General features: G+C 53.8%; 1 protein-coding gene across 1 annotated transcript in view; it reads left to right on the top strand.

The window, feature by feature from the left end:
• The window catches only part of CTNNBL1 (catenin beta like 1), a 163,478-nt gene extending 163,182 nt beyond the window's left edge, over positions 1-296 (top strand). Inside the window, exon 16 of the mRNA XM_088843796.1 lies at positions 116-296. Coding sequence (XP_088699922.1) covers positions 116-204 — 89 coding nt within the window. The 3' untranslated portion in view covers positions 205-296. The remainder of the gene's footprint in view (positions 1-115) is intronic.
• The last annotated feature ends 18,630 nt before the right edge of the window (positions 297-18,926 follow it).

Here is an 18,926-nt window from a genome sequence, read left to right as displayed (position 1 = left end):
GTGCCGCTGGAGGCACGCGTCCCCGGGCGCTGGGGTTCAGGGAGAGGTGTGACGTAACCCAGCCACGATGGGCCCACTCCCCAGCCTCCCCCTGACGCTGCCTTTGTCTCCCCAGAGTACGCAGAGAACATCGGAGACGGCCGGAGCCCGGAGTTCAGGGAGAGCGAACAGAAACGCATCCTGGCCTTGCTGGAGAACTTCTAGGCTGGTTCAGCAGCGGGGCCTCCCTGGGGCTCCCCCGGAAACTCTTGGGGAGCTCGATGTGACTTTTGGACAAATTAAAGCTAGTTTTGGTATCCCCGGGCTGGTGTTCTTTGTACCGTCTGACCTTTAGCCGACACCTCTCCCCACAGCGCTCATAGGACACGTCCAAGGAAGCTTGGTGGTGGGCCTCACTCTTCCAGTGAGAAACCAGAGGCTCTGAGAGCAGATCAGTGATGAGGCGGCCACTCTGCTGCCCTGGGGGTCGCGGGGAGACTGCCCGTCTGCAGCTGGAAAGGTGAAGGCGTGGACTGGAGATCTCTCTGGAGCTGAGCCTGTAACAGGGGGCACATGGCTCGTGTAGAAGGGCTTCCATGTCTCTGCGAAGGCTGGCCACAGAGCATGCTGTCCTCAGAGCAGCAGTCTGAACTCAACCACACATTAGAGTCACTCTGGTTGGAGAGGGGACCTAGAAGTATGCATCCATGTTGGCCCCACCCCAGAAGGACGAAGTCAGAATCTGTGGTTTGGCCCAGGCGCTGGCGCTGTTCTAAGCCCCCAGGCGGTTCCGAGAGCCACTGCGTTAGAGCCCAGCTTCATTGTTCACCAGCTCGGGCTGTCTGGATAAGTGACTTTACCCTCTTGCATCTCACTTCCTTCATCTGCGAAGTGGGGGTAATAATCCCCGCGTGGGGATTTCTTTTGTCCTTCCCTCCCATGTCTGTGGCTTCAGAACTGCATTCTCACCCCTTTCTCAGAGGCTATGAGAAGGTTGGTCTCCTCCTTTAGGGAAGTCAGCAGCCCTTTAGCATGGTTTCAGTCTGTCCCAGAGCATAGAGTCCTCACTATGAGGACTCCTCACTGTGAGGAGTAGGACAGCCGACCTAGAATGAAGTGTTAGCCCAGGGTCAGCTGGTAGACTGCAGGGGACGCCGCCCGCTCCGCGCAGTGCGCGAGGCCACCATTCAGTCAGAGCCGCTCTGGCTGCCCAGTGAGGCCCCAGGGACGGGGCTCCTGGTGGCCGCTGCCTCTGGCCAGAGCTGACATGCCCTCTACCTCCGTGCTTTCTAACCTGTGCGGCAGCACTGCTGGCAGCATCATTCCGGGTTTACTGAAGCCGAGACTGAGGTCCCAGAGGGTAAATAACTTGTGCGAGGCCCTGGGGCCAGTACACACAGAGCCCACCTTCAAAGTGAAGTCTGTCCAACTGCACAGCCCAGGCTCTGCTCTCCCCCGAGCAGCCTCCATCGAGAGATCGTCACAGGTCACTGGCTGAAGCAGTCCACTTCAATCGGTTCTACTGTCCAAGGGATTTAATGAATTCACACAGAATGTAACCTGTGGAATCGTACACTTTTTACAATTTATTTTTACTGAAATAAGTTTACAATGTTATGTTCGTTTCTGGTGTACAGCAAAGTGATTCAGTTATGCAAGTGAAGTGTTTATCGCTCAGTCGTGTCTGACTCGTGACCCCATGGACTGTTGCCCGCCAGGCTCCTCTGTCCATAGGATTCTCCAGGCAAGAATACTGGAGTGGGTGGCCATTCCCTTCTCCAGGGGATCTTCCCAACCCAAGGATCAAACCCAGGTCTCCTACATTGCAGGCAGGTTCTTTACCATCCGAGTCACCAGGGTGTGTGTGTGTGTGTGTGTGTGTGTGTGTATTCTTTTTCATATTCTTTTCTCCTTTTTTTGATTGGACCATTTTTAAAGTCTTTATTGAATTTGTAACAATTTTGCTTTTGTTCTGTGTTTTTGTTTTTTGGGTGAAAGGCATGGGGAATCTTAGCTCCCCAACCAGGAACTGAACCCACACTCACTGCATTGGAAGGGGAGGTCTTAACCCCTGGACCACGGGGAAGCCCCTCCGTTATGGTCCAGGATGCTGAATGTAGCCCCCTGTACTATACCGGCAGACCTGGTTGTTTACCCATCCTTTCTGTAGTAGTTTGCATCTGCTAATCCGCAGCTCCCAGTCCATCCTTCCCTCCTCCTCCCCGCCGGCAGTCAGTCTGTTCTCTGTATCGAGTCTGTTTCTGTTTTGTAAATAAGTTCAGAATCTTAAACTTTTTGAACTAAGATTTTCATTTATATCATTAGTCCTTTGGCTTTTCTTTTGAAATTTTCTTTTTACCCAGGTAATGCTTGTGCAAGGCACTTCCCGATGGCTCATTGGTATAGGATACACCTGCAATGTAGGAGACACAGGAGATGCGGGTTTGATCCTGGGAAGATCCCCTGGAGGAGAAAATGGCAACCCACTCCCAGTATTCTTGCTTGAAAAATCCCTTGGACAGAGGAGCCTAGCAGGCTACAGCCTGTGGGGTCACAAAGAGTCAGACATGACAGAGTATGTACAAGCACAAGCAAATGCTTGTACACGGTACAGAAGTTCAGATTTTAACAATACGTTCGCCATGAGAAGTCTCCCCTCCCATCCCCCCGCCCTGGGCCTCCCTATCCCTGGACGCAAGCGGGGTCACCTGATTATGCTTCCAGAGAGGTTCTGTCTAGCCGCTTTCTGCTGCATTCTACCCTGAGTCACAGGCTTGCCACAAGTGCATCAGAAGCCAACATAGAACAGAAGGCGGGGACTTCCCTGGTGGTCCCGTGGCTAAGACTCCATGCTCCTAATGCCAGGGGCCCAGGTTTGGTCCCTGGTCAGGCAACTAGATCCTGCATGCTGTAACTAAAAGATCGTGCATGCCACTACTAAAGATTGTGCATGCCACCGCAAAGATCGAAGATCTCATGTGCCGTGAACAAGCCCCACATGGTGCAGCCAAATAAACATTTTAAGAGAAGAGAAGATGGGTAGGGCTCCGGGCACTCCCTCCTCTGCAGTCCTCCTGCTTCCTGTGTTGGCCTGCCTCCCGGGATTTCGTTTGTCCAACAAGTCCATGTACGAAAAGCAAGTTTGAACCCACACCGTCACTTTCAAATGAGGAAGACATCCCCTTCTCCAGCAGTTGTGTGTGTGGTGGGGGGAAATGTGATTTATCATCCCTTAAGATCAGAAAGAGTGAAAAAATAAAAAAGATCAGAAAGAGTGTACAGTTCTAGAAGCTGAGGGAACAAGGAGACGGGATGAGGAGAAACCTTTAAACTTGGCTATTTTTAGCAACCTGCCACTTCAGGCTAAGATTTAGAAGCAAGGGAAAGCCCCTCATTACTGATTTTACTCACCCTTAGGCTCCCGGGGCCTGCTTCTACTTCTTGAGCCTGCTCACGGCTGAGACTCTGCCTCACCGAGCAGCCTCGCCCCTCCAGGAGGACTTCTTGGGCTCAAATAAAGGCCCCATTTGCCCTGTGGTTCTGAACTTGATTCTTGTTTCCACCACTCTTGGGCTTCCCAAGCTCCCCGCTTCAAACAACGCCCCTTCATGTCCATCTTGTGTTCATAGCTGCGTGCAGGACATTGCACCCTAGTGGGCAGTATTCCTTTTCCCATCTAAACTTGGCAATAAAATAGTGACTCAGATGGTAAAGAATCTGCCTGCAAAGCATGAGGCCCGGGTTTGATCCTTGCCTGGGTGGGGAAGATCCCCTGGAGTAGGAAATAGCAAACCTCTCCAGTATTCTTGCCTGGAGAATCCCATGGACAGAGGAGCCTGGTGGGCTACAGTCCACGGGATCGCAAAGAGTTGGACACGACTGCATGACTAACACTTTTTTTTTCACTTTCTTTATTCACTATTAGCCAGAATATCTTCATGAAGGGAATGACGATTTCATTTTCCTCTTCCTTCGCAGCTTGCTGCTCTGTTTGTGGTGGTCTGCCTGAATTCAGCGGCGGCAAGATGGGCTGTGTCTAATTTAGAGAGATTTGCATGCAGTCTGCGTTCCTCCTTTATCTGGGGGGAAAGGCATTGTCAGGGAGGCTGGTAGGCATCCTCAGTCACCCCCACAGCAGCACCAGTGCCCAGGTGGCATCTCTTGCCATTACCGAGAGTGTCGATTGAGTGTCAACAGGGAAACGAGACTTGCTTTCCTGAAGGCAAAAACTTCTTGATTAGATTTTCTTACTCCACAGTAGAGGTAAAAGCGGAGCCACATTTTTCAATCTGTCCTGCTCCCTGGTACACATGGAAAGTGGCTGGTATCGCAGCGGTGGGCCTTCGTTATCTGCACCAGGAAAATGGCAAGCTCTCCTCCAGTCACCTTTCCCTTGATTAGCTAACACACGCCCTTGGCATAAACTTCAGAAGGTACAGAAGGGGATTCAGAACATAAATCTCCCTACCAGCTGCGTCTCCGGGCCACCCCAGCCTCTCCCCACAAGCAGCCAGCGCTAATGAGCTGGAGTAGCCCTTCAGAGGCCGTCTTAGGTGTTTGCAGGTGAATAACAATATAGCTCACACAAAGGGTGGCATCTCCTGTTCTCTGTTCTGCACCTCGCTTTTCGCTCTTCATTCACCCGATGCACAGAGTAGCCCCCCCACCCACCCACTCCTTTAATAGCCAAGCTCCATGACAGAGCTGTACGATAATTTAGTTAATCCTGTTAATGGACATTTAGGTTGTCTTCGATCTTTGGCTATTACAATGCTGCAGTGAACATCCTTGTATAGAACATCATTTCACACATGTGTGAGTTTAAAGTCCCAAGCAGAACTGCTAAGTCAGAGAGGATGTGCGTTTTTCACTGTGATATAGGTTGTCACGTTGCCCCCCTTCCATCAGTGGTGTACATGAGGGCCACCCCACCCCCAACCCCGCAGTCTCCGTGCCCCTGTTAGCCGTTTTCATCTCTGCCTGTCTGAACAGGGAACGGAGTTTGTTGTCTTAATTTGCGTTTCTCTTAGGAGTGAAGTCAGCCATTCAGTGTTTCACAAGGATGGATGTACTGAGTGCTGTGTGAGCCGTGCTCATGGAGCCCTTGCTATGTATGAGCTAAGTGCTTTACTCAGATGAGCACATGGAACCCTCATTCCTGCGGCGTAGGTACTTTTTATCAATCAACCCATTTCACAGATGCGGAAAGCAGATTGAGAGGATCAGTGGCTTACAAAGAGACAGAGCTGGGAGGGGAACATAAGCAAAGTGCTTCCAAAGCCTACACTCTTCAACCCCAGAGCCACACTGTCCCCCAACCGCGTGGCAGAGACGGGGCCCCGCCTTATCGCACCACTGGAAGCAGAAGCACCAGAGAAACAGCCCCATGACTGAAGCCCTCAGCAGCCCTGCAGGGTCCCTGCTCTCTCCCTGCGTCTCTCACACGCCGTCTGAGCGGTGGCTGCAACACCCACCTGCATGCGGAGCCCCAGGGCCAGGCTCCCTGGCTGCCCTTCCCAGAAAGAGGGACATCGAGGAACATCTGGAAGGTCAGGCTTTCCCACCACAGCAGGGAGGAGGAGCCACTTTCAGGCACCCTTGGGTGAGGCTTCTAGCCCGCCTTCCCCACCATCTTGCCTCTGCCCGCCCACCAGCTCCCACCCCTCACCCAGCACCTCCCCGCTCCGCGCTCCTCATCCCACGTTGGCTCCTTCCAGTCATCTCCTGGGAGACGATTTGCTGAGCACCTGCTCTGTGCCAGGCCCCATGCTGGGCTCTGGGACCATGCACTCCAGTTTGAAAGGCAGTTTGAACACCCCCATGGTGGCCAATCAGGGTGTCATAAGAGAGCAGTGATGGGCTTCAGCAGAGGTGAGGGGCCCCCCAAACCTGGCAGGACAGATGGGGAGAGATGGGACCGGCACCATCACTGTGTCTTGAGTGACTTTCACGGGAGCCTAGAAGGGCCGTGAGTCTCAATGCCCGAGAGGCAGGACATCACTCAAAGCCAAGGGAACTGCATGGGATGGGGCCCTTGGGGACGTGGGGGTTTCACGGTTACCTCATTGGCTGCCCCAGCAGGTGAATGAGCTCCTCACTGTGGCAGAACCATGTGCAGGGTGACTTGCTGGGAGATCAGAGGTCACGTTTGTCCAGAGTCACAGCTTGTTCCAGTTCAAGTCTCTGCAGTTCCCGAGTGATGGGGAAACAGATTCCGCTGGGTGGGGATGAAGCCTCCATTCTGACCCCTCAAGCAAGATCTGACTTCACAGGGTCATCCAGAAAGCGCCCAGGACCCAGGTAAGAGGCCACCACCCCTAGGGCAGTGGGAAGGCTGTGGGAGGCCCACAGCCCCTGGGAAGAGGTTTTGCTCTTGAAGCCCTAGGGAGCAGCTGGGGAAGAGCCACCAGATGTGGGTCCACAGAAACCAGTGCCATGGTCTGGTCACAGCTGAGGAAGGTTCCAGCCAGCCAGGCTCCAGCTCCAGGGGCCTCAGGAATCCCGGCCATCCAGGAAACACCCAGAAGACAGGGGACAGGGACCAGGACCCCCAGCCCAGCCTCTGTGAGACCTGAGAATGTCCCTTTCCCTCTCAGGATCTTGGCTCTCCCTCGTTTGGGGACTGAGGTGCCAGCCTGGGGAAGTCCCCATCTGTGACCAGCTCTCAGTACCTGGGTGTTCATCAGCTACCACCATCCCCCCATCACTTACTGGACACTCACCATAGCTGGAAACAAAACAGACATTGTCCCTGCCCACCAGGAGCTCACGTACTCATGGGACAGACCATAAACAAGTAAACAAAGACGCAGAGTGATTACCGAGCATTATCAAGAGGCAAACTCGGTGTAAGGTGATGGAGACTAGATAACGGGCTATCCTGAGGACGGGTGTCCTGGGAAGTTCTCTTTGATGAGGTGCCTTTGAGCTGAGCTCTGAATGAAGCCAAGGAGTGGGGGAGTCCAAGAGCTGAGGGAAGAGGGGTCTAAGCAAAAGCATAGGTGCAAAGGTCCTGGGGCAGAGAGAACACCATCGTGCTTCAGAAAACAGCCAAAAGAAGTCACAGTGGACCATGTGTGAGGCAGAGGCTGGTGGGGGAAAAGGCCAAAGAGGGGACAGTTGCTCTTGGAGGGCCATGAAGGGACTTTGAGCTTGCAAGGGACATGATCTGGTTTCGAAAAGATCCCTTTGAAGGTTTGATGGAGCACACACTGTGGAGCCCAGCGTGGAGGCAGGAGATCCAAGAAGAGGAGATTCTGGTGCTTTGGACCAAGAGGAGGGAGCAGATTAGAGACAAGGGCTGGGGGTGTGGCTGAAGCAGAGCCAGCCGGTCACTCTGCAGGGAGGGGCCCCACCCGGTAGAACCTTCCCCCAGAACTGAGGATTGGGAGAAAGTTCACCGGCCCAGCAGGAGTCAGGTGGGGCCGGCCGAGAGCTTCTCAGTATATAAATATCTTTAATGAATAAATAGAAGTGCTTTTAGGGCTGGCAGAGTCGTATCATTTCCACCTGCCGTAAAATTTCATTAGAAGCAGGCACTGCAGGGGGAGAGGAATGGCTGCAATAAATCTGCCCCCCACAACCCCCAGGCCCTGCCTCCACTCCGAGCAGATACAGCCCCACTCCCTGGAGAGTCCAGACCCAGGTCCTCCTCCTCAGGCCTTCCTGGGGCCCAGGGGAGTCTGGTCCTTCCCCGCCCAGCCCCATGACTTGAACAGGCATGAGACAGCAGTGGACAGGCACATGTGGCCTGCCATTAAAATCCAGGGGCCTCACTCTCCTTACCTGGAAAATGGGCACAAAATTCCTGCCCCCATCTTTAAGCTCTCGCCCCTGGACCCAAGGATTTTACTCCATCCACATCTGATGCAGATGAGATGGGTTTCAGAGGAAGCAGAAGCCAACACTGCTGGGACTTCCCTGGTGGTCCAGCAGCTAAGACTCTGCCCTCCCAATGCAGGGGGCCTGGGTTCCATCCCTGGTCAGGGAACCACATCCCACCTACCAAGACCTGGTTGTTGTTGTTTAGTCACCAAGTCACGTCCGACTCTTTTGCGACTCCTATGGACTGTAGCCCGTCAGACTCCTCTGTCCATGGAATTCTCCAGGCAAGAATACTAGAGCGTGTTGCCATTTCATTCTCCATGGGATCTTCCCGACCCAGGGATTGAACCTGTCTTCTACATTGCAGGTGGATTCTTTACCAGTGAGCCACTTAGGAAGACTTGGTACAGACAAATAAATAAATATTAAACAAACAAAAAATCCACTGCTGAACTCCTGGAACAACGGAGCTGGGGGAGAGCAGACTTTGGGGTCAGATATTTCACAAATGAGAAAACAGAGGCCCCCAGAAAGTAGGTGAATATCCTAGGATCTAATGGGATCTGCAGTCCCAGCCCTCCAAAACTACCCTGGTGTCAGCATGATGGAACTGAGTAAATGCCTCCCCACATCCGTGTGAAATAGACTGTACCATTTTGCAGATGAAACACTGAGGCCCAGAGAGAGCTAGGATCCGGCTCACCCCCTCAGTTAGTGACCGTCAGAGGAGAGTCCAGGTCTCCAGTCTCTCACTGCAACCTTTTTCTGCTTTATTCAAATGTGGTAGGACTGGGAGGCTGCAACTTGCTTCATCCCCGTAGCATCCTCCAAGGGGCCATGCTCACCTCCATCTTACAAATAAGGGAAGGAAGTTCAGAGAGCTCAAGGAATTTGCCCAAGGTCACTGATGCTGGCCTTGGCTGCCAGCGTTCACACAACTGGAGCTCCTCAGGCCCCTCCCTTGGCCCCCCGCCACCCTCCCCCAGCCAGTGGCTGTAAGGCCAGGAAGCCTGGCCAAATGCACAGACCCAGCTGGCAGCCTGCCTGGACCCATGGTTATCAGTTAAGCTCATTAAGTAGCCATGGCAGGACATGACCTGGGCTGGCTGTCTTCTCTCCCCTGATCCCCACATTACTCTGGCCCTCTTGGGAGCAAGGCCTGAGGACAGGTTCTTGCTTTTAGCAGCTACAAGCAAAAGTCTCTCTATAACTGGGGTAAATGTAAAGATGTACAAATAAATTTCACCAGGCTGGCCCTTTGAACCCACACTGGGCAAGGATGCTAGAGACAGGCTTTTGCTGTTTAGTTGCTAAGTCATGTCCAACTCTTGTGACCCTTTGAACTATAGCCCACCAGGTTCCTCTGTCCATGGGATTCTCCAGGCAAGAATACTGGAGTGGGTAGCCATTCCCTTCTCTAGGGGATCTTCCTGACCCAGGGATCGAACCTGCACCTCCTGCATTGGCAGGCAGATTCTTTACCACTGAGCCACCAGGGAAGCCCGATTAATGCCTACTGCATTGCTTAGCTATTTAGTGGAGACAGGCTAACTGAATTCAAATCTAGCCCTGCTTCTCCCCAGCTTTGTGACCCTGGATGGGTCACTTCACCTCCCAGAGCCTCAGTATCCTCCCCTGTAAAATGGGGTGATTGTGCTATACAATACAACTCACTGTCTAGACCGGCAACAAACTGATACACAGGAAGTGCTGTAATGTGCTGGTCAGTGGTCATATCATTCTTCCCTATATCCGTATCTTATTGGGCATTCTTGCTCACCTTCCCCACTGGACTGGCAGCTGAGTCATCTTTGCTTCTACCTTCTAGAATGAAGGAGCAAACCCATGAGGGCATCAATCCATCATCACCAAACATCCAAGGCAAGATTCTTTGTTTTTTTTAATAATTTTAGTTAGTTAGTTTTGGCTGTGCTGGTTTGTTGGTGCGTGTGGGCTTTCTCTAGTTGTGGTGAGTGGGGGCTTTGCATTGTGGTGGCTTCTCTCGTTGCAGAGCAAGGACCCTACCGCACACAGGCTTCAGTAGTTGCGGTGCATGGCTTAGCTGCTGCGAGGCATGAGGGATCTTCCCAGGCCAGGGATCAAACCTGTGTCTCCTGCATTGCAAGGTGGCCTCTTAACCTCTGGACCACCAGGGAAGCCTTCAGCTGAGATCCTTTAGGAGCAAAGGTGGAATAGTATGCGGTATACAACAAGAGCTCTTTGAAGGGTTGGCGAAGTGGACTGAAGTGCTGTCAATGGGCCTGAGCCGCTGTCCAGCCACTGCCTACAGCCCGCACTGATGCTCACCTATCCCAGGCCCTAATCCACAGCCTTCCTTCTCTACGACCTGCCCCGGTTCCCACGTCCCCAAATCCCTGTGGAGCCTCCAGACTAGCTCCCTCTCTGCAGGCAAGAGTACAAGCCCCGCCCTCAGGGGCTCCTGGACTCACGGGAGAGACAGAGGCAGATGCAACCCCCATCAGCCAGAGCCTGGTAAGCAGTGGGATTGAGAACCATACTCTGCCCTCACCCCTGAGGGCCCCCTGGCTCCTCTTCCACCCCCTCTCTGCCTTCCCCCAGGGAACCTCCCTCGAGCCCCCATCTCCCCACCTGCCCTGTGAGCTGCTTGAGGGTGGAAGCTGCATTTCACCCATTTCTGCTCTGCAGTGCCCAGCCCAGGGCCCCCTCCCGTCCTCTGGCCCACTGGTCAGGGAACTAGATCCCACATGGCAATGAGGATCGAAGATCCCACATACCGCCACTAAGGTCCAGTGCAGCCCGGAGAATAAATAAATACGTTAAAAAAGAAAAACAAGGAATGCTCCAGTGCCAAGGTCAAGCACTTGTCCTCTTTTTGCAAGTCTGAGAGGGGCTCTGGAAAGGTTCTCAACCAGAGACAGGCAGGTCATATACATCCGTGAGTCTGAAAGACTTTCTGGTTTTGGGCACGATGGGTGGAGAAGGGGTAAGTCAGGAGACTGTGAGGGCAGGGGACCTGCTGGTACTGTTGTCTAGGCCAGTGTGCTGGTGGCTTCAGGCGGGGGTGGCGACCTTGAGGATGAAGAAGAGGAGACATATCTGAAAGGTGTGGTGGAGTGAGAGTGGGCTGGGCTTGGTCAGAGAGAAGGAGGACTGAGAGCAGAGGTGGGTCCCCTAGGGGGTCGGGTAGTTCCATCCCCTCCCTGGCTGGGGGCTGAAACCATCCATTAATGCATTTATCCCTCTCCATCCATCCACCATCCACCCAACCCCTCGCTTACCCTCCCTTCCATCCAGCAGGTGTCAGTCCCCTCTCTGGACGGGTCCCTCCGTGCTGTGCCCTGGAGCACTCCCTAGCCCCCTGGAGCACTTCACAGTCTTAACGGAGAGACCAATGTGCCCAGAGGTGGTCACAAGCCAGTGTGCCAAGCACGTGTGAAAAGGGAGACAAAGTTGGGAGGAGGGGTCCGGGAGACGGTAGGGAGAGGAGAAGGGAGGGCTCAGTGCAGTCCAGCTCTGCTTCGGGACGGTGGATCGGCACTGTCATTGTCCCAGACAAAGGACAGTACATTATTCGTGTTATTAATTATCATTAATCTAATTAAATGGCAATTACAATTAAGAACACAGAGATAAAAACGCCACCTTGGATTTAAATGCCTCTTCTCTGCTGGCTTCCCCGCGAGTGATGCGAGCTCGGCCCACCCTCCCCCGCCTATGGCTCCTCCTCCAGCCCCCATATCTCAGGGTCCCAGCTGAGGGGCTCACAGTGTCTGACTCCCCTTGTTTTACAGACGGGCAAACTGAGGTCCAGGGAGAAGAAGGGACAGGCACTGGGGTCACCCGCAAGTCTGTGACAAAGGTGAATTTAAGCCAAGAAGCCCGATTTCCGCTGCTTCCTGACTCACCTCATCCCCAGTAGCCTTTTTTTTTCCCCTAGGAAAAACAGCTGTCAGAGGCAGCCATCCTCCTGCCGATTAAACAAGGCAAATTCTACTGAAACAGAGTCGGAGACACCCCTGGACACCTAATTACACAGGCCGGAATGAGGAGCATGGGCAGGGAAACAGAGAGGCGAACGACAGGGCAGGGAGACAGCAGGGCCACCTCCCCACCACCCCATCCCCCTGAGGTCTCCAGACCCCAGGCCTCTCCCAGTCCTTGAATAAGATCCCTGCTCCCCAGGAAGGGGCTCCCCGGCTGGGGTTTATACACCACCACCCCTCAAAGAGACAAACTGGAGCCTGGGCACACTGGGCTGGAGCACTGTCCCCTCTCTGAGCCTCCTTCAGAGCCCCGTAGAAAACTGGTGTCATTTCGGTTCCCCAGCTGGGGTCATCGGGGCAGAGCTTGGGCTGGACACCACACTCGCCTGGCCCTAAAGCTCCATGCTGGATAGGATCGAGCCCTGCTCGGCCTTTGACCAGTCCCCCAGGAGGGCTGTTCCGGGAGATTTTGTCCCCATCAGCAGTGTCAGGTGCAGGAGGCTGGGCTTTGCTGCCCAACCACACATTGGGCAGGTTATGAGCAGGTGAGGGCGGAACCCCAGTCTGATTCCATTTCTGCATGCCCCCCGACAGGCACCAGGGCAGGCACTAATGAACGGGTGAATTCTAAGTTCATTCTGCCGTATTTAGCCAGCACCTCCTTGTGTCCCGGCTGGGCGCTGAGTGATGGGAAGGAACAAAACAAAGATCTCTGCTCTTTTGTTTTTTTTGGCCACACCTGGAGCTTGTGGGATCTTAGTTCCCCGACCAGGGATGGAACCAGTGCCTCCTGCAGTGGGAGCATGGGTTCTTAACCACTGGACCACCGGGGAATTCCAAATGTCTTTGCTTTTAAGGAACTCCTGAGTGGAAAGAGACAGGCGCAAAGTAACCAAAAGAAGACAATGAAATGATACAATTTCAGATAGAAATAGGTGAGATGAACAAAATACAGTAATGAGATAAAGAACCAATTAGACAGTGTTTTGGTAGGGGGATGGGGTTATACTGGAAATAAGATGGTTCCGGAGGGCCCCTCCGAGGAGGTGATACTCCAGCAGAGACCTCAGAGGTGGGCAGGGGCAGCCAAGTGTGGAGCTGGAAGAATGTTCCAGGCGGAGGCAACATGGAGCATGAACAGAATGATGTACACGTGAATGAGGAGGACGGGGTCTTCTGTGAGAAAACAGGCAGGGAGCCAGGGTCACGTAGGTGTCCCCCCCATATGATTCACAGGCCCCTCCAAGAGTCCCAGGAACCAGCCTGGTGCCCCCTGTAGGGGCAGCCTCCCTCCATCCCCATCTCCTGCAGGCCCCAGGAGAGGCCTCTCCAAGGTGACTTGCTCATTGGTTACTGTTAGTATTATTGGTGCACCATTAATAATCATTACCCCTCACCTGCCCCTCCGCTCTCCACTTTCCACCTTTGATTATTTGTTTTTGGCCAGGCTGCTCGGCTGGCGGCATCTTAGTGCCCTAACCAGAGACTGAAGGCAAGCCCAGGCAGTGATAGTGCTGAATCCTAACCACTGGCGCGCTCAGTTGTGTCTGACTCTTTGCGACCCCATGGACTGTAGCCCGCCAGGTTCCTCTGTCCATGCAATTTTGCAGGCAAGAATACCGGAGTGGGTTGCCATTTCCTACTCCATAGGGATCTTTCTGATCCAAGGATCAAAGCTGCTTCTCCTGCACTGGCAAGGGAATTCTTTACCACCAGCACCACCTGGGAAGCCCGCCTAACCACTGGACCATCAGGGAATGCACCATTTTCCACCTTAGCATAGGGCCTAAGTCACTGGGCTTTCTGAGTCTCGGGTTCTCCATCCCAGGGTTCTGATTCTTCCAGGCCAGGATCTTCCTGGGCTGTGACTTCAGTTTTCATGCTTTGTGACCTGCGATGCAACTGGTCCCCCCTAGCTTTCCTTTCTGCCTGGAACACAGAGATGGGGCAGTACCCCCACCTTCTCTACCGTGCTATTTTCCACCCAGCACCCAGCGGCTCATTGAGTTCACACCCACAGCAGCCCTGCAAGATAGAGATGAGATTGTTACCATGACCACCCGCTTACAGATGCAGAAATGGGCCTCAGAGGGGCCCTGTGACTTGGCCAGAGTCACACAGCCAGTGAGTGACACAGTGGGCTTAAAATTCAGGCCCTGGCTGAGCTTAGATAACAGTGATATTTCCACACAAATCTCTCAATTCCTCTGGTTATATTGTGGTTATGTAAGAATATGTCTTTAGAAAACACACACTGAAATTTGGAGGTAATGGAGTATGCCATGCCCGCAACTTTTCTGCAAGGGCTTCTCTGATGGTTCCGATGGTAAATAATCTGCCTGCCATGCAGGAAGGAGACCGGGGTTTGACCTGGGTGGGGAAGGACCCCTGGAGAAGGAAATAGCAACCCATTCCAGGGTTCTTGCCTGGGAAATCCCATGGACAGACGAGCCATGGTGGGCTACAATCCACGGGGTTGCAAAGAGTCAGACACAACTGAGCAAGTAACACTTCCACTTTCTGGAAGTTGGAGATTTGTTAAAAATTTTAAAAATTGAAAACATCCAAAATACAGAGACAAAAACCAAGCAACCAAGGTCTGTGGTCCATCACCCTGGGCTCAGGGCCCAGGCATGGCTGGCCAGGCTGCCACCAGCAAGGTGGGTGATGTGGTTTTGCCCCTCACTGTGCAAACCTGGAGACAGAAGCTCAGAGTTGTCCAGTTGTTTGCTGAGACCACGCAGCCAGTGAGGGGCCGGATGCCTGTCACGGGAAGCTCCCATCCAGTGGGGCAGAGAAACCAAAGAGAGGGGAACACAAGAGTGGGGAGGGCAGGCGCGGCTGGTGATTTGTGGCTGGGAGCACCCAGCAGGAAAGGCCTCTGGGAGATGCAAGGTGATGCCAGGGGCTGGATGCCAGGCTGTTGCGGGCCGGACACTGGGCCGAGTGGTACCCCCACCCCTGCCCCTCAGAGCCCTCAGCCCTCACTGGGCTTTCATACTGGTCTAGGGCTGATGGATACTCCATGGTCCCCAGAGCTGGTCCCATGTCCGCACCTTGAGCTGCTGCGTGTTTTCTTGTCTCTGATTGTAAATAGATTTGACTAAAGAGGTAAATTAGAAGTTAATTAGAGAGAACATGATTGATGAGGCAGTTTGCCGTGATTGGGAGGCGTGGAAAGGATGGGGCTCCCTGCAGGGAGGGGACGGAGGAGGGGGGCAGAGGGAAAAATCCACTGGCTGGTGAATCTGGAGGGGGCACCCAGAGTGGTGAGCGGCCCAGTCTAAGCTGCCCTTCTCCTAGGCTCCAGGGTCAAGACCAAGGCCCCCCGGCATGAGGGCCCAAATGAGCACTCCATGAGACCCTGGAACTGGGGGCCAGGCCTTGCTGGACTCAGGAAGAAGCAGCTAGCTTGTCCTGTGTTCAGACAGAAGTTAAATCCTCAATGTGTGGGCTGGGCTGGAGAAGATGCTGACACTTACCAAACACTTACACAGCTCCAGGCTCTATGTAGCTTCTCAAAACCGTGCAAGGTCAAGGCTATATCTGTTTATAGATTAAGTGCTCTGGGAGATTCAGAGACCTAACCAACTCACCCAAGGTCACACAGCTAATAAGAATGGAGCTGAGACTGACCTCTAGAGTCTGCGTCTCTCCCAGTTCCAGGCTGTGCGCCTGGTCATGTGTCCAACTGCCCAGGCGGTATGGGGGTCTTCCCCACAGCACCCCATGCTTACACACCTCCAGCAATGGCGAGCTCACTTCCTCCTGAGGCCACTCATCTGGCAGTAGGACAGCTCTGACTGTGGGAACATTTGTCCTTAAGTGGACCTGATCTAACTCCCTCCAGCCCCACCTCTAGGCCCTGGTTTGGTCACTTGTCTACTTCCTTCTATATTGTAGAACACAGACCCCCCTCCCCAACTCAGGGTGAGGAGGAACCTTAGAGGTCACCTCACCCAACTCCCTCATTCTTCTGGGGAAACTGAGGCACAGAGAGGAACCAATACCCCCAGAGACACAGTGAGCTGGTGTCAGTGCAAAGTCCAGGCTCCCCTGCAGCGATCAGGCCCGCCCCCCGCCTCATGTTTGGCTCCCCAAGCTGAAGAGTCAGCTCTTCATTTAGGTAACCATTATCTCCCTAACTTATTCGGTCAATTAGATTCACCAAGTGCTAGGCTCAGAGAATACGAGTGAGGAGAATCAGTCCACAGCCTTGGGTGCTCAAGCCCAGTTTGGGGTGGCAGGGCTGCAAAGGAGAGGGGTGAGGGGCTAAGGAGAGGCCTCAAGAGAACCCATGGGCCCCTCCAGGAAGCAGCACTCATGCCAGACTCTGGGAGAGGTGTGGCAGTGTCCCTGGCAGAGGGAAGTGTGGTAGGAGGGAGTAGGTGCATTACAGAAACCTCCAGAAGGCCAAGCGGCTAGGAGGGAGGGGAGCCCACGGGTGGTGAGGTCACAGAAGAAAGCTGTTTGGGTTTTATTCTAAGCGTGGGAAGCATTTAGAGTTTTAAGTAGGGGAAGGGGTTCAGAAGATGTTCACTCGGGGTGCAGGGCTTGGGGAAGGATTCCCCCTCTAAGGGGATGGATCCCACCTTGGGGAGAAGGATCCCATCTCTGGGGGGATGGATCCCATCTGGGAGGGCTAGGATGGATCCCATCTCCCGGGGAGAGCAATCCCATCTCAGAGGCAGGATAGTGGGATGGCTGGGGACTGCTCCTGAGACGGGAAGTTTAGAGGAGAGCCAGACTTGAGGGGAAGATAGGGATTCTGGTGAAGGTGGGACGTGCTAGGTTTGGGAGCCATTCAGGAGGATGCAGGCTCTAGGCAGGGAAATGCTTGGGACAGGGCTGACAGAGCCAGACTTGTGTCCCCCAGAGGTTGACAAACTCACCCAGGAGAAGACGTGTGGTCTGCAGGCCCCGCCCTTGACATTCTCTTCCCTACCAGTGAGTCAGTGTCCCTCCTTAAAGGCGCAGAGAGTCAGGGCAGGGCTGGGGAGACCGGGGCTGGACAGACCAGGGCAGCCCGGCCCCTTCCTTGGTCTAGGCTGTACCTTCCTGACAGCCCTACTAGTGGCCACGTGGCCTAGTCCACTGACCTCTGGTGTCAATGGAGCTGGAAGCCTCCTGAGGGCCTTGAGGCCTGACCGTCAGCTTCCTTCACCGCTCAGCTCCTCCACACCTGAGCTGAGCCCACCTGGAGAACGTCCACCAAACCAGACCAGCCACGAGGGAAGTCGGGCCTTGCTGCCACCTTGCCTAAGCCTGAGCCGGCATCTACCAGGCACTGAAAGCACCCCCTCCCCCAAATGCTATGCTGCATTCAAGATCACAGCTAAAGATATTCCTGAATTAGAAGGGAATTTATCCCCTCCCTGAGCTGCTGTGGCATGATTTACAGGCCTTGGCGAGTGCCGTGAAACCCTGGAGCAGGTTGCAGCCGTTTAAATAGAATTACCCGGCACCTCCACTGGGTTCTCCCAATAGATCATTGATATGAGAGACGCAGGATGCCTGGTGATGCTTCCACTTTGGCAGGGACCCCTGAGTAAGCCCCTCTGCCCCATCCCAGACCCAGGAGCCTGGGTCAGGTTCGCCAAAACTTGTCCCTACCTCCATCCTTGCCTGAAATTTCACCATTAGAATGCCACTCCTTTGGTTTAACACAAGAGTTCTGGCTTTAAAGGGCATTTTCTTCAGTGTGGAGAAAAACAGCCCAGGTATCCAAAGTAATCTACACTGGAAATGTACGCTTTGGTCAAGTCACAAGTCCTCATTTCCTTCTAGAGTGTTGATCTGGATGGGCTGTGTAGTAAAGATCGAATTATATCCTCCTGCTCTCGAGATGGGAAGGACAGTGGTGCAGAGAGGAGGATGGCTGCCAGGGGTGACTTAGAATGCAGGGGAAGAGGGCCTGGCTAGGGCCAGGCGTGCCCAACTCCCAGGTCCACCTGACGGAAGGGACCCAATCCGAAGATCAGCAGGTATGGGCCAGGCTGATCCCCTCCCCTCCAGTTAACAGAGATTTTGGCCCCAAATGATACTCTTGAAACTGAAGGAACTTTGGCTATTAAGAGCTCAGGCCCTACAGACAGGTCACTCGGTGGCCACCAGCCATGACATCTCAGTACAGTCTGATCGCTGTAAGTCTCAGGCTGCTCATCTTTAAGCAGGGATGTCAGGACTTCCTGGTGGTCCCGTAGATAAAACTCCATCTGCCAGTGCAAAGGACACAGGTTCGATTCTTGGTCCAGGAAGACTGCACAGGCCGCGGAGCACCTCAGCCAGTGTGCCACAACTACTGAAGCTGGCGCGCATCTACAGCCTGTACTCCGCAACAAGAGAAGCCACCACAATGAGAAGCCCCTGGACCGCAATGAAGAGTGGACCCCGCTCACTGCAACTAGAGAAAAGCCCGAGCAGCAACGAAGACCTAGCACAGCGAAAAATAAATAAATAAAAGCAGAGATGTCTGTGGTGGGACCTCCCAGGGTCTCTGTGACTGCGAGAAAGACAGTGACCGTGGCACGCAGCTCCATGCCCATCAGGACCTGCGCCCCGGTCCTAATTGGAGGTCAGGAAGAGCTGAGAGGGATCCCAGATCTGCACTTGTCAGCTAGAAGGCCCAGGGCACCTCTCAAGCACTGAGTTTCCTCATCTGCAAAATGGGTATGAAATATGTATCTTTCAGCATTAGAAGGATTTAATGGAAGGTAAGCACTTGACCTATGAACTGGCACCTTCTAGACCCTCGGCAAACAACAGCTGCGGGTCATGATAGCACAGAGGTTATACCCCTTCCCGGGGTGTGGTGTGTACAGGTCCATTCAGCCAATAGCGGCTGAGGGCCCACTGTGTGCTTGGCCCTGCAGGAGCAAAGTCATGAGCAAAAGCAGCTTGACCCCTCCCTCAGGAACATCCCAGTCCGTGGGGGAGACCAGCATGAACAAGTTTCAAAAAGCACATTTGTGTATTCATTCAGCAGTTAGTTCTTGAGCACCCACTCTGCACTGGACCCAGGCTGGAGAGCAAGACATCCACTGCCCTTGTTCTCACAGGGTTTTCATTGTAGTGAGGGCCGCAAAGAGTCAAGAAACAGACATGTAACGTGACAGACAATGGGCATGTTCAGAGAGACAGAAAAGTCAGGGGCTTCCC

Source organism: Moschus berezovskii, chromosome 15 (genome assembly GCF_049115385.1).
Source record: "Moschus berezovskii isolate FMDL1 chromosome 15, NW_MosBer_1.0, whole genome shotgun sequence".
Taxonomy (NCBI): domain Eukaryota; kingdom Metazoa; phylum Chordata; class Mammalia; order Artiodactyla; family Moschidae; genus Moschus; species Moschus berezovskii.
Note: the sequence above shows the minus strand (reverse complement) of the source record. Positions and strands in the feature narration are given on the sequence as shown.